At 31.8% G+C, this 15,485-nt stretch overlaps 1 protein-coding gene across 1 annotated transcript; it reads right to left on the minus strand.

Annotated features, from left to right (window-relative positions):
* Positions 1–181: 181 nt before the first annotated feature.
* Positions 182–2,492, minus strand: LOC147412002 (alpha/beta-Hydrolases superfamily protein). Its single transcript, XM_086455016.1, has 2 exons — positions 2,031–2,492; positions 182–854 (listed from the first exon to the last, which is right to left on the minus strand). The coding sequence occupies exons 1-2, from the start codon at positions 2,411–2,413 to the stop codon at positions 401–403; spliced, it is 837 nt and encodes a 278-aa protein (XP_086311142.1). The 5' UTR covers positions 2,414–2,492; the 3' UTR covers positions 182–400.
* Positions 2,493–15,485: the final 12,993 nt, after the last annotated feature.

Consider the following 15,485-nt stretch of genomic DNA (forward strand, 5'->3'; position numbering starts at 1 on the left):
TGACAGACCTAACTATTAATGTTAATATAACATATTAACATTAATAGTTAGGTGTTTGTGCCCAAAAATAAATTCACGTAGGCATATTGGCACAAGCACGAAGGCACACCGCATCTTGCACAAATATCATCACGACAATCTTATTTAAAAAATTTGGGATCACTTGAACAAATGTGGTTCATCCATTCAATTCTATTTAAAGATATAATATTGATAATTCAACCAAATTAGTACATCACACTTCCCCCAAACTACTCGATATAATCCTCATAATTAGGACATCTAATTACAAAACCAAACCATTATAACCTAAGACAAACATTATAAACCCCCATACTATGTATGATGGGTTTTTATTTTATTTGTTTCCCACTTAATATAAAACAAAGAAAAATAAAAATCAACAAACAACCTTCTCGTCAACATCAAAATCCAAGACTTTATCAAGAACATCTAGGAGGACTTCATGCTTGGTGAGCTGAGGGAAATGCCCATCCGCTTCGATGATCTCGACCGTCGATTTTCCCTTGATATTCTTTTGCATGTAATAAGCGACGGAGATTGGAGCAACGAGATCGTTGGTAGTTTGTATGATGGTGCATGGGACTTCGACCTTATCGAGACGATCTCGAAGATCACTATAGAAGATGATTTTGGCCAAAGAAATAGCTACTTCAGGTCTCATTCTTCCCAAGCTCTTTGCAAACTTTTCTGCTGAGACCGGGTCACTTGGATCAACAGCATGAGCAGCAAAGTTTGATGTCCATGTGTGAAAGTTGTTCTCCATGTCTGAGAAAATTTGCTCAATAAATGGTTTCTCCAAGCCTCCTTCATATCCTTCTGTGTTTAAGTACCTGTAAGTTAATCATAATTAATTAAGTTGATCAAATGTGAAACACTCACTCTTCAATCTGAATCGTTAATTTAATGGGATAATCAATTAGAGGGTCGTTTGGTTACTGGTATAAGTATATCCCACAAGTAGACCCAGTGCTAGTCCTGACTAAAATGTGCAAGCAAACAACTCGGGTCAACTCGATAAGTTTTGAGCAGAGTCACTCAAAAACCTTAAAATTTCGAATTAACTCGTCCGAGTTTCGAGTTCACACGTCGAATTTTATAACTATGCAAATTGACCATGTCACGTCTATATCCTACCACGTGGAGTGGTGATGTACGACTGACCCTAGAATTGTCTGAGTCGGCTATCTTAGCTGCAACGTAAAAAACATAAGACTCTTACAAGAGTTATGGGCCCACATTACCATGAATGACTGGTTCAGCTTTTGATGGATCTACACAACAAATCAGTTTGATTTGCAATTATTTTTAGACTTGATTAGAATTTTTTGATCATCAAACGTACGTCTGAGATGAGAAGATATTCCTAGGGATGATCCCTAAAAAATTTCAAAATACAACTCAGCCGTATGTTTGATGAGGAAAGACGGCAGAGATTTGAAATGCTGTAAATGATTTAGAAATGTGTTGAATATTGAAGAGAGTGAAACAAAGCATCCTGCAGTAAAGACAGTACCGACTATGGCCTGTAATAGAATTCCATACATATTCCCGAAAACTATTTCTTCAGAAAAAAAAAATGGTAGAAAAATTTTTAGGTGGAAAAAATTTCCAAACTTTCCTTCAAGGGTTTAAGGAAATATTTTAAAGTTTCTCTTCCATTCTATACAACTCACAGACAATTTTATTTTTTTTGGTGAAAGTGCTTTTCTGCAAAAAAAAAAAAAAAATGGTTGTAAACCATATTAAGCTTAATACCAAAATTTGTTATTATTGGAAATTTGAGAGAGAGAGAGAGAGAGCAGTCCAACTAACCAAATTAACCAACAGAAACAACACTTCTTTTTCAGGAAAGATTTTATTTCTTCCAGAGAAGTATTTTGCTATTTTTAATGATCCATAAATGAAGAGAAACGAAGAAACCAAGTAGACAAATTTTCTTGGAAAAACGTAAAATATTTGCTAGAAAAAAAAAATCAATTTTTCAAAAAAGAAGAAGAAGAATCAACCTGGGAGAAGCTCCAAGGAGAATAAGCCTCTTGAATAAATCAGGTCTCTTAATAGACGCCAGGCATCCAATCATGCCGGACATAGAATGTCCGACAAACACTGAAGAGCTCAAGTTCATCTCATCGATCAAAGCAATCAGATCGTCAGCGAAAGGATCGAACGATAAGTATTTGTTTGGGTCGAAAAGGTTAGGATCCTTCGAAGCACCAGAAAAGTTCCAATCAAAGAGCATGACACGGTAACTCTGAGTCAAGTGAGGAAGTAATTTGTCCCAAATAGACTGATCTCCACCGTATCCATGTCCAAGAATTATGGTTTCTCGGCCTGACCCTATAATTCTTGCGTTCATGTTTTCCTTCAAACTTATTTCAAGCACCACCATTGTTGAGACTTGAGAAGCTCAAGAACAGGAGAGAGAGATAGAGAGAGGGGGGGCGTTGTAGGTGTCTTTGTGTGGATTTAGTGAGTGTTCTATATATAGAGGAAAGGAGAGGTTTAAGAGTAAAGAAATAAATAAACCAAAAGACGTTTCAATACCTAATGGTTTTTAACATAGAGAAAAGTGATGATAAATGCACGCTGTTTTTGGCACGACGCCACCTACGCCCTTTTCTCTCTCTCTCTCTCTCTCTCTCTCTCCTCTGCACATAATGATAAAAGAAAAAAAAAATAAATAAATAAACATTCGAATGATTATCTTGTGAGATTCAAAAACATAATCCCATGCAATGGAGTTGTAGAGAACAAAATTATATGAACATAAAATATAAAAAAAAATTAAATAATTATTTTTCACCATTATATATTTATTTTAAATTTGAGTGTTCCGTGACCGTCTAGTTTCAAACCTTGGATCAAACTTGAAAAATAATATTTTTTTAATTTTTCTTTTTTTTTTTATATGAATATTTTCATTAAAATCTAAAAGGTTGTGTTGTTGGATTGTCAATGTGATAATCAATGTGGGCCCAACGACCCTTTTTAAGATTTGAAATCTAAAAAATAAATATGTGGGTCCAAGAGAGAAAATCTCTCTCTATTGCTGATGTCATTGTGCCACATGTCAAACGTTTGTTGGATTGTGAACCAACATGTTATAGGGCGTTAGGGGTGTTGGTCAAAAACGACATCCATTTAACATTTCTCCATCTAGAAGCACTCAAGATATTTTAATTAGGGTCAAGATCCCTTGACTCGTGAAGAATGACTCATGGACAAAACACATGATCCAAAGCATTTAGATTAGGGGTGGCTATCGTAACGTGAGCCATGAACACGACTTGAAAATAACACGAAATTAATGGGTTTGAGTCATAATAATGTCAACCTGTCTAGCACGATTATTAAATGGGTTGGGTTGGTTTGAGTTAAGAGTGTCAATCCACTTAACCCATTTTGACAAGTTTAATTATTTTGTCATTAATGTGTAGTTTTAAATATATTAATAAATATTTAAAAAAATTTAAATTACCCATTTTTTATGATAAAACTTAGTTTATGTTTTGTAGTACTTAATTTATGTTGATAAATGTTGGTCTGTGGTTCCATAACTTTATTTTTTGTAGTGGTATTTTATTTTTGATAGTAGAAATGAGACTTATTTTTTCTAATAAAGATTAAAATTTTATTAATGAGGTTATATATGGGTTGGGTTAGGTATACCTACTTACGATTATTAAATGGGTCGGTTTAGTAAATTTTCATAATTCCCTTACCTTAACACAACCTTAGACAACCATTGCCACTTCTAATTTAGTTACAACATCAAATAATTGAGATTTACTCTCAGGATAAGTATCTCCAAGACGTGTTATCAAGATACGCATAAATCTCAATTATTGTATTTGTATTAAACGGTTGGGATCATGTGTTTTCTCATGAGTCAACAAATCTCAACCTAACTAATTATAATATTTGGTAGGTCTACCAATGGACTTCAATCCCATAAGAATCTCACTCTTAGTTTTTCAGATTGTAGTTTTATTGAAATTCACTATTATGATTCACATCTAATATTCCAATAACAATTTGGTCAAATTTAGATCAGATTAAAGCTTGTTTGATACACAAAATCAAAATGAACTTTATATATTTAAAGGGTTGGGATCCATAGACTCGTGAAAATTGAACTCATATGTTCACACACAATCCTGATTGTGTATATATAAGATCAAATTGTTGAGATTTATCTTAGAGATCTATAATATATTCCTGGGATACATTTTTATCCCGATCGTTAAATCTCACATATACCCAATTGACATGTTGTGTGAGCATGTGAGTTCAGTTTTCATGAATTTATCGACCTTTATTTATAGTACATATAATTTATATGTATTTTTTTAATATTTTATTGGAGAAATCCAACATGTTATATCTAATACAATTTTATCAAACCCAAATCCTTGAATCAGATCCTATGTGATGGAATTAGGATGTATGAAAGTTCAGGTTTGATCTTATTCAATGAAAACCCAATCTTTAACCATTAAAGAGCTCCTTGTAGTAATAAGATATTTTTAAGGGAGAGTTTGTGCTTGTTGGTCCTACATTTGCTCAGCTATACTTAGAAATTAATGATCTCCATCTTCTTCAACATGAGCTCATCGCTTACAAGAGATTGATAGATCTCCTTGGAAATAAAGTCAAACTTGCCGAACTTCATAATGAATTGGTGGGATTTTTTCGGAAAGTTTCATTTATTGGATTGGCAGAGATTATCAATTGCCTGATTTTTTAATAGGTGGGATTCATGAAATATGGACCATAAAATTTATTTGTATGAAATTTAGTAATTTATCGACAAAAGTAATAATCAGTTTTTCTTTCTTCGTCAATTTGTATAGAGTGAGACGGCACTTGACAAGGGGAAAGGACAGCTATTAAAAAACAAGGTCTTTGTCTTTATTTGGTTAGTTGAGTTGCAAGATAAGTCCAAGACACACCTTTTCTACCAATTTAAAGAGAATGGGACCCACCACGTTCTTCTTCCCAAAAGGTCGTACAACTACATTTAATTCAAAAAGGTAAAATTAAATGGAATCCAACTAAAAATATAATAAATATTTATTATTATTAAGAAAATTTTCAAATAATTTTTTTTTTTTTTTTACATTTTATGATTAATAAGTTAGAGATAAATCAACTATATCTCATTTAAAAGGAGGATCTATGCATCAAAGGAATAGGCCTCCGAATTCAAAAATGATCTATAACACAAGAACCACTGGATGGGATCTAAGACTATTGGATTGGATTTGGATTAATCAAAATTTTACTTAATCGATTATATATCGACATGGATTCTAATTCAAATTCAATCGATTTACACATTTCGTTGACGTGAAGGTGCATATAAAATCATAAATGCTTTTTACTTGTAACTCGAGGAAAAACATTTACAGTTTCATTCACACATCTACGTTAGCATAGTGTGAAACATAATATCTTGTGCAGTTACTATAGCATCTTCCTAAAAGAAAATAGTTGCAACGATGCACAAATGAGTGGTGGCCATCACACCTCGAGCTTGTCGGTATAATATTCTATGCCTTGTCTTATTTTTTTTTGTTTGCCCCGATCAATCTTTTACTAAAATTCTTTATCTTAAGAAATTTTATATCATTATAAAACTATGGTATTTTGATAAAAAAAATATTTTTTTTAAAAGGTATTTTCGATAGAAAATTCAATTTCTCAAGTGTAATTATTGCACCTTAACGTGTGCCCTCAAGCACATGTTAACAAAACCTATAAAATTGCCTAGTGGCCTATAAGAGTCAAGTGGTGCCATTTGATTGGCTAGACTTCACGTCTACAAAAATAAACAATCTAGTTTTAATTATGTGCATGAAAAATTGGATTATGATAGTGAGGTGATTGAGACTTAACATGCATTATTACTAGAGAATAAGTCTGATTTTTCAAAAAAATTCATGACTTTTAAAATGGGTATGAGAAAGTTTAACTACGATCGTAAAAAAGTCAGGCTTAAATGAAGGTTCTTGTTAAGGTGTGCTCTTAAAGTACAATAAATACAGTTTGAAAGTTGGAATTTGAGAGCATTTTGATAAAAAAATAATTTTTTAAGGGTATTTTTGGTATAAAATCAAAATTTCAAAGTGTATTTATTGCAACAAAATCTTTAAATGAAAATTTTATTTCTCAATAAAATAGAATTTAATTTTTCATTTTCTAAGAAAATTGATTTTAGCAAAAAATGAATTCACATAAAGATGATTCTTCAATGTTCAAAGCTCGTGAATGAAACTATACATAAAGGAAACAAATTGGTTGGGAGCTTTTGAGAGTTAATGAAGATGGTCCAACAATAGTTTGAAATATATTGCTTGTTTGACGCGATATCTACACACACAAACACACGCACACACAAGGTTTTCGTGTTTGAATTAGATATTTTCTTTGTAACAGAATCTAGCCTTTAGATTCCAAAGGATTCTTTTATTATTTTCTTCATAGACAGTGAAGATAAAAACTCTCAATTCAAAGACTTAAGCAAATGGATTTTATATGGATAATGTTGAAGTTATCTCATATTACACATCTTTGACGTGGAAGTATGCATGAACCATAGTTGTTTTTCATCAAGATATGAGTGAAACATCTATGATGCCCATACACTTCCCCGTAAGAGATGTATGATATGAGGTACAATCCTGAGGTCACTCCAATCCAATTCGTTTTATATATACTAGAGTTTGCCAGTTATTACGGAACAAGTACTAATTTTGGGATTAAAGGGGTAAAACAAGAAACACGGTAAAATGAGAAAGGTATTATTGAAAAAAGAGGTATAAGAAGGAAATACAACCATCGTTTTTTCTTTTTTGAATGATAGGGGAGGTCATCTTCCATTATTCTGATTTGGGAAAGGGAAACACTATCCCATCTTTTTAGATCACAAAATTTTAAAAAGTAAAAAATGAAAATATTTCTTTCTTGAATTTTAGTTTTAAATTTGTCAGTTTAATGGTCATCAAATTTTTGTGAAGTCTTTGATCAAATTAAATAAATTTGGTTTTCTTAATTTATTTACTTTTTAAATTTGATTTAAACCATGAAATTTGAGGGCTATGATGTAATATGACCTACACGATAACTCCACGTGGACCCAACAACCTTTTGTGATGGTCTAACTTTTCTAGAGAAGAGCGTTTTGTTGATGCAATACGATCGTAAAAGTATGTCTCTCGGACAGATTGGTCACACATGCATGATTGAAGTAAATAATATTTAATCAACTAGAAACAGTATATATTTGACTAATTTGAAAGAAATCCACATGTGTAATTCAATCTTTCTCTTTGGACTTTTCTAATCTATCACTAATTTTCAAATTAAGTTAGAATTCTATTTATAGCTAGGACAATCAATAGATATGATATGAATCATTAATCCCCCCCCCTTTGACATGTACCCCTACGCCCCCATGACAGAATTGTAGATCATTTACCTCAGGATACACAAGAAAAAGATGTATGGCTATGCATATCCTGATGCAAATGTTCTACGATTCTATGGTGGGGGCGTATGTTAGAGGGGGCGTTAGAAAATCATTATTCATACAATAATTTGACAAACTATGCATCGAATTGGATTTGGTGTCGAAGTACATAATATAAATTATATATCATAGGCCTTATTAGAACCTAAATCCAAACTTAGGACTAAATTTTGACTTTTGGGTTTGATCTATAATCCATTATTTTAATTGAGACTCAGCAAAATATCATGAATTTGCAACAACAACAAAAAAGTTGTGTTGCAAATTTTTTGCATTTGCAAAACTTGACAAAATTACGAAGGAAATGTGAGCGCAAGTGCATGCACAAGTTATCCAATGCAAATAAGAACCAACAAAATCTATAGGGATTGAGATTACGATTTTAACTTTTTAGCCTTCTTATGAACTTTGTATGGAAGATTCTTTCTTTTTTTCTTTTTAAATCACTAACCAAATCAAAATTAGGAATTATCCCTAAGAAAGTAAGTATAATAATCATAAATTTGCGAAATAGGTCCACTTTTTTTTAGAAGAGTAATGATTTTTTAACTCAACTTGATAACCTTACTCAAAACTCACCTATGCGTCATGCACAAAGAATAGTAGATTCTTTCACTTGGGATACACAACTGTACCATCAGTATACACAACTGCAGATGACAGGTCGGTTGTGTATCCCGAGTGAAAGAATCTATGATTCTGTACCCATGCCACCTCAATGAGTTTTTGAGTTTCTCTGTCAGGTTGAGTTAAGAAATCAGCACTCTTTTGAAAATTATCACTTTATCTGTTTTGATATGAAAAAGGGTATAACGGTTATTTTAACTTTATTAATGGGTCCTCTAGGCTCTAGGGTTACAATGTATCAAATTAGATCATGGTTTCAAAACTCATCCAAGACCGAGACATATCGCCCGAGTCGTCTTAGTATCGCCCAACAACGAGATGGATAGACAAGTCAATGTATCGGACAAGATTTTAAATCCACGTTCATTTTTGTCATTGTTGTACAAGACGTCTCCAACGTATCAAAAAACTCCTCCGAGACGATTCAATCTCGTTCACGGATGAGATGAAATGAGATGTCAAAACGAGTTTTAAAACCATGGATTAGATCGAAAACCCAAGCCATTCAATCCAATACCTCTAACCAATTGCCAAATTATCATTGGAGTTCCTGTCTTAAAAACATTTTAAAGGATATTTTAGTTTAAAATAATAAAAATAAAAATAAAAATAAAGGATCACACGATGGAATGATGAATGTTGAATACGGACAACATTTTGAATCTTCCACAGAAAATTGAATGATCACTACCATAGTTTTAACAAAAAAATAACTCAATGCTTTCTTGGTGGTCCACAGGGTTGAATCCCAAACATCTCATAATCACGTCTGAAGCGAATCTTTTTTAGCAATTTTTTTTTCAACAGAGTTCCCTGCAGTAGTTTTGAGCGGTTAAGATGTCACCACATCAACAAAACACTAAATCTACATGATTTAAAATTTAAAAGTTCAATGATAGTTCGTTTTCAAAACCTTTGATCTTAGTTTTAAAAATCTTTGTATGAATTTTTCTTTTATATAAAAAAAAAAAAAAATTGATCTATACTTGAAAAATTAGAGGATTGGATGTTATTGAGTTTAAAGTAATCGAATCAAGACTGTAGAAAAATCAACTACTACAAAATATCTGCTCCCTACCATGACCCCACCCCCCGAAAAAAAATAAAAAATAAAAATAAAATTAAAAATAAATATAAAATAAAAAAAATTAAAATTTTTTAAAAATAATAATAATTGACAGGCATCTCATGATCATTGGACCAGAGGGTCATGATTGGTTAGGAATTTACATTTAGGTGATACATGATGATCCTGCGAACTTTTTTCTAATACACTGAGTTCTCTGCTACAAACATCAAATATTGTGGATGGTCCCATAATGCCAAGTGATGTTTTCAAGGAAAGATACTTCACACCTAACCAGACACTACAAACAAACTTAACTTTTTTGGTAATTACTATCCAAAGAACGGACAAGACCAGGTACATTCCTTTTTCTCAATCACTATTCCACACACAACTCCTATACCTAAACAATCCAAAGCCCATTGAATGTTTATATTTTTTTTCTCTCTCTTAAATTTTCTATTAAATTGAGAAAAACTACAATTTATTTCAAATATTAAGATGGGCAACATGAATCAAACATTTCATTGTTTGAAGAAGAAGAGGAGATAAGAGAAATTTGGACCAGTATACAAGATTTGACACTGTTTTACATTGGTTATGAACCCGACATAGTCCTTCTGTATCTAAATTTGGGTTTGTACTTCAAGCATAAAAAAACCCCGTAGTTATACGTTGTAAATCATTTTGATAATAAATCATCCATCTTGAAGGATGGCATAAATTGTTTGAATCATTGTTTCAAAACTCCATGCTTGACTCAATTTGATTTTGAATCTAGTCGAGTCAACTGGTTAGGTGAATCAGTTAAATGTTTATGTCCAATATTAAATATTGTTGCACGGTAAAGAAATATTTTTTTAAGTGATCATTTTTGTTATCTCAATTATTTTATAAATGAAAAGTTTTATAAGATGGTAATAAAACTAAGAGAGTTTCTATTGCATCAACTTTTGCTAATGCCACCCCAAGATGTGTGCTAATTCTTTGATGATTGACATGTGTATTGAGATGGCGTTAGATTGAATGTTGAACGCTTAAGAAGTATCATGTTCAAAAACTACGGGTAGTAGAGGTGAGGACTTTGAAATGGATAAGCAGAAAGACCAGAAAAAATAAATTAGAAACAAATGCATTTAAAAAAAAGAAAATGGAGGAGAGTAGCTCTAATAAAGAGTATATTAAGATTTAGTCGAGAGAGATGATTTAACCACATTTAACAAAAGTCAATTGCACTCTGTGTTAGAAAAAATATAAAATTATAGATTTTAAAAAAGTGGGAGAAATACCTAGAAAAATGTCAATTGAGATAGTAAAAACATATATGAACATGATTACAATAAGAGAAGACATGACTCTTGACAAAATAGAGTGGAGAAATGAGATTTGTTTAGTTGAAAGGCTTTGATAATGATGATTAATAATTTTGTCATCAAACCTTTTTCCAATTTACCGAAGTCTGCTTATTTATATAAGAGTCATGATAATATGACTTGTCAGGTGGCATACTCAAATGACTCCATTCCCAAGTCGTTCCAATCTATGGTATTCAAACTTGTCATGTCATGGAGTTATTTGAGTATGTCATCTGACGAGTCATATTATGATGAGTCTTATATAAATATATATTTTTAATGTCTGAAATTTAATTTTGCATCTTTTATGGTTAAAATTGTTTTTTTTTTATTTTGAATTTTTTTAGTGAACAGTTGATGAATATGACATTACAACCGGACTGAAGGGTGTGATATGGCCTTCATTAATGACTCACCTAAATATTGGACCATATTTATTGTATAAAACGTGTCAATGTCTATATACACGTATCATACAAGCATATAGATATGGATGGATACTTTTGATGTAGATGTTAGTCTTACATAATCAAGATACATTAAATTCTATTTAATTCATTAATTGCAAATGTTTTCTTTTATCAGTACCCTCCACCTAGGGTTTATGATTATTCCCCATTCACTTAAGGCTGCCACGTTCTCTCTTTTCAGAAACATCGATGGTGGATCAATTTTATTGGTGGTTGTGAACCAGAAAAGGATTTTGATTACTACTTTGGCTAACAAACTACTAAAAAAATACGTGGATGATGTGGCAAGGGTACAAAATCGTAGATCTTTTTCTTTGTGTATCCCAAAGAAAAAGATCTACGATTATGTGCTTTTGCTACGCACCAACATACACACCGCGTATCTTTGAAGCGTTGATTTATCACGATTCTATTACCTTTCTATTAATTACATTCTCCATATCTTAGAGATTTAAAATACCATTTTGATGCATTATCATCTAATCATGGAGATTAGAACATTTCTTATAAAATCTTATATGTTATATATAACTAATTAATCTCTCATTTTAATCTAGACCAAGAAATTCCGAAACAATATTTATGTGCAATGGGGGGTATATATTTCAACTCTTTTTCTATAATTTATTTCATTATATCCCTGATGGCCAGTTGTTTAATTATATTTACAATTGAAATGAAAAACAAGTGTTTCAAGACTCAAAAATGTCCATAATCTCTTGTGTCTACGAAAGATTGTTTTTGATGTAAAAGATAGTTTGATTAGATTCCGTCAACTTAATTTGATTAGTCAAAATCGATATAATTTTTCCTTAATAAAATTATAAATTTCTCTTACTTTTTTTACTAATGATAAAACGACGGTGTGCACACAACTGAAGTGGTAAGAGTATAGCATCGTAGATCTTTTTCTTTGTATAACTGTAGAAAAAGATCTATAACTCTGTGCCCTTGCCACATCAATTGCGTAATTGTGTACGTTTTAGCACGTATGTTTGTCACTACTACTTTTTTTTAGACTAATGATAATTTGACTTGAAATTTTTCACTCAGTCTGTACTCAATCTACATGGCAAGTGCATAGAATGTAGATCTATTTCCATGTGTTTCCCAAAGAAAAAGATTTATGATTTTGTGATTTGCCACGTCGATCGAGTGAAAATTTTCGAGTCAAACTATCGTGAGTCTTTTATATATATATATATATAAGATCAAGATCCATAGACACATAAATCTATTCATAAAACTACAACATTTTTATCTTTTATGGGCAAAAAAGTTTGGAATGGGCTGATTTTTTGTGTGGATGATCTTATAGTGGGGGATCATCTTTGCAAAAAATCAGTCAATTCCAAAATTTCTAACCCTATCTAAAATGATTTACAAAAAGTGGACGGTCCAAAATTCTTCCACTTGTAAACATGGGGTTAGAAGTTTCAAAATGGGCTAATTTTTTGTAAGGATGATCTCCTCATCATAAAAATCATTCTTACAAAAAATCAACCCATTCCGAATGTTTTTACCCATATAAAACAAAATACATTATAACTTTATGAATAGTTTTATGCGTCTAGGATGTGATATCACAATAAATTGGGATGTTGTGTTACATTTATTCTTATAAATTTCAGAGGCACCAAACACCATAAAGAAAGCCTTATGATCTGCACCTCATCATGAAGTTCTTTGAGAAATTTTTTGCTCATAAGTCAACAGCAGTTTAACATGTGGTACAAATGACATGAGTAATAGAGAAAATTTTCTCTCTCCTGCCCGCACCACAAATTTAATTGATTTCAAATCTTAAAAAAGTCATTTGGCCCACATGAAATATCACATTGAAAATTTAGCATCACAAACTTCTAGATTTTTTTTAAAAAACTCATATTTAAAAAATAAAAAATAAAAGTTTTTTCAATTTCAAGGTGTTGAAAATGATCAATAACTGAATACCTAAATTTAAAATTAAAATTCAACGATGAATAGATTTTTCAAAGCTCATAGAATTCCATCCTTTACAATCTTTTGGTATCAGATCATATATCATATTTTTGAATGTGACAAGGTGATCTGTTTAGGAAATTTACTCATCTACTATGGGTTGGAGAGAAATTTTCTCTCATTGTTTCTGTCATTTGCACCACACGTTAAATGACTGTTGTGCTGTGAGTCAAAAACACTCAACTTCTTTTATTTATTATATGTGCAAATGCACATGTATTTAAAGGATTTATTTGTAATTTAAAATATTAATTAAAAGATGATTTTAAAGATTACATAGTAAAAAGGATATTTTTCTAACCTTGTATTAGGGATGTGGGATAGCAATTTTTTTTGTTATTGACCAAAATGACCCTGATTAGATTAAAATATAAAGGTCTAGGTGGGAATATTTTTGAAATCCATATTTTGGTGTCTAATCAAGTCTACTCCGCCTTCCCTCGTTATAATAGTAAAGATTAGTAGCCAATCTACAACGTTATAATGTGTAACTATTTTCTCTCTTACCAATCAAAATAACACAAACACACACAAAAAGCAAACAGACATGTAAAATCAGCTGATAACCTTCTCATCAACATCAAAACTCAAGACTTTGTCAAGAACATCAAGGACTTCATTCTTGGTGAGCTGAAGGAAATGCCCGTCCGCTCCAATGATCTAGATCGTCAATTTTCCCTTGATCTGCTTTTGCATGTAATAAGCAATAGAGATCAGCACAACGACATCGGTGGTTGTCTGTATGATGGTGCATGGGACTTCAACCTTATCGAGACGGTCACGAAGGTCACTACAGAAGATGGTTTTTGCCAATGAAAGAGCTACTGAGTCAGGGTCACTTGGGCCAACAACAAGTGAGGCAAAGTTTGATGTCCATTTGTGGAAGTTGGTCTCTATGTTTGAGAAAATTTGCTCAATTTGTGGTATCTCAAGCCCTCCTTCATATCCTTCTGAATATACGTACCTGTAAGTTAATCATAATTAATTAATTTATTTAAACAAATTTGAATCACTCATTCATCATCCGTACCATTCATTCAATTTTTTTTTTCTTTTTTTAAAAGACAAAAAATACATGTAATTCTTAATCTTAAAAATTAAAATTACTTGATAAATCTAATATATAATTTATTTGGGGTTGAGGGTAATCAAGAGTAAAAAATAAAACAAAAAATTGTCAAATGGTTTGAATAGGGCATTATTTTTCAATTAAGATGGAAAAGCAGTTCTAGATAAATAATTCTCTTGAAAAGAAGAAAAAGAACAATCTTACACATACCAATTATATTTTTCAAGGAAAATCATTCCAATTGCGCACCTTTTTATTGAATTATTTTTTCAGCCCAAAACAATTTTCCACTAAGGGAGAGAACATGCAAAATTTTCCAACCTACTAATGTTATTCTCTCACAATTACCCCCCCGATACACAAAGAAAATATTTATGATTTTGCATATCCCGAGACAAATGATCTACTGTTATGTGATGGGGGCACAGGGGTATTGTGCGAGAGGAGGGCGTCAGAAAATCATTACACGTTCATTTTTCATTGAAAAATGAATATCCTTGAATAAATATAAATAAATAATAATAAAAAAAAAAAGACAGAAAAAGACATGAACTGAGTGGCTATAAAGTATAAAAAAAGTCATGACTTCAAACACAATGACAATGACTATTGACTTCATCATGTCCCATATCCTAAATTCCTACATGTAAGTTTCCTACAAGACTTAATAAAGGTCCCACACAACCAAGAATGGTTCAGTTTTTTAGAAGAAAAAAAAAATCAGTTTGATTGGTAGTTTTTAGCTATATGAATAATGATGATCCATGCATGTGGTAAGTAGATGATGTGGCAAGGGCACAGAACTGAAGATCTTTTTTCTTGTGTATCTCAAAAAAAAAGATTATGATTTTGTGCCCTTGCCACATCAACCACATACCACATACAGATCGCATGTAATTCACCGCGTGCATTCATCATGATTCTTTTAGCCAAATGCAAATGGCACATGGGTAAGTACCAACTCCATTATGAAAAGTACTCGAAAACATCAATGGCACATGGGCCCAAAGACTCTGCACGAGGTGAGACATAGTTAACCTGGACAAGTCATCTTGATCTCGTAAAGATGGCTTGGTTTGGTTGACTCAACTGAATTTAATATAATTTTCAGATAATAAATTAGTCAATAATTAATTAAAAAATATATTAGTTAGATATGTGTTGAGGTTGAGAAGAGTGTATCAACATTTTGAAACAAGCATACTGCATCAAAATCACTAGCAGAATGTATGGGTCGAACACGAGCTTTGGTCAGGCTTGGGCATGGAAGTCAAATCGGTTTGGATTCGGGCATAAGCATTGAGTTGTCTGATTTGTCCGAACTTAAAGTTATATGATTATA

This window comes from Akebia trifoliata, chromosome 1 (genome assembly GCF_017979445.1).
Source record: "Akebia trifoliata isolate Shusen 1 chromosome 1, ASM1797944v1, whole genome shotgun sequence".
Taxonomy (NCBI): Eukaryota; Viridiplantae; Streptophyta; class Magnoliopsida; order Ranunculales; family Lardizabalaceae; genus Akebia; species Akebia trifoliata.

What these genes read in the sequence shown, in the direction of transcription:
- LOC147412002 (XM_086455016.1), bottom strand. Translation starts at nt 2,413, where the DNA reads ATGGTGGTGCTTGAAATAAGTTTGAAGGAAAACATGAACGCAAGAATT. An exon ending in CTCCTTGGAGCTTCTCCCAG is followed by an intron (nt 855 to 2,030) that starts GTTGATTCTTCT and finishes ATTAACTTACAG; the next exon opens with GTACTTAAACACAGAAGGAT.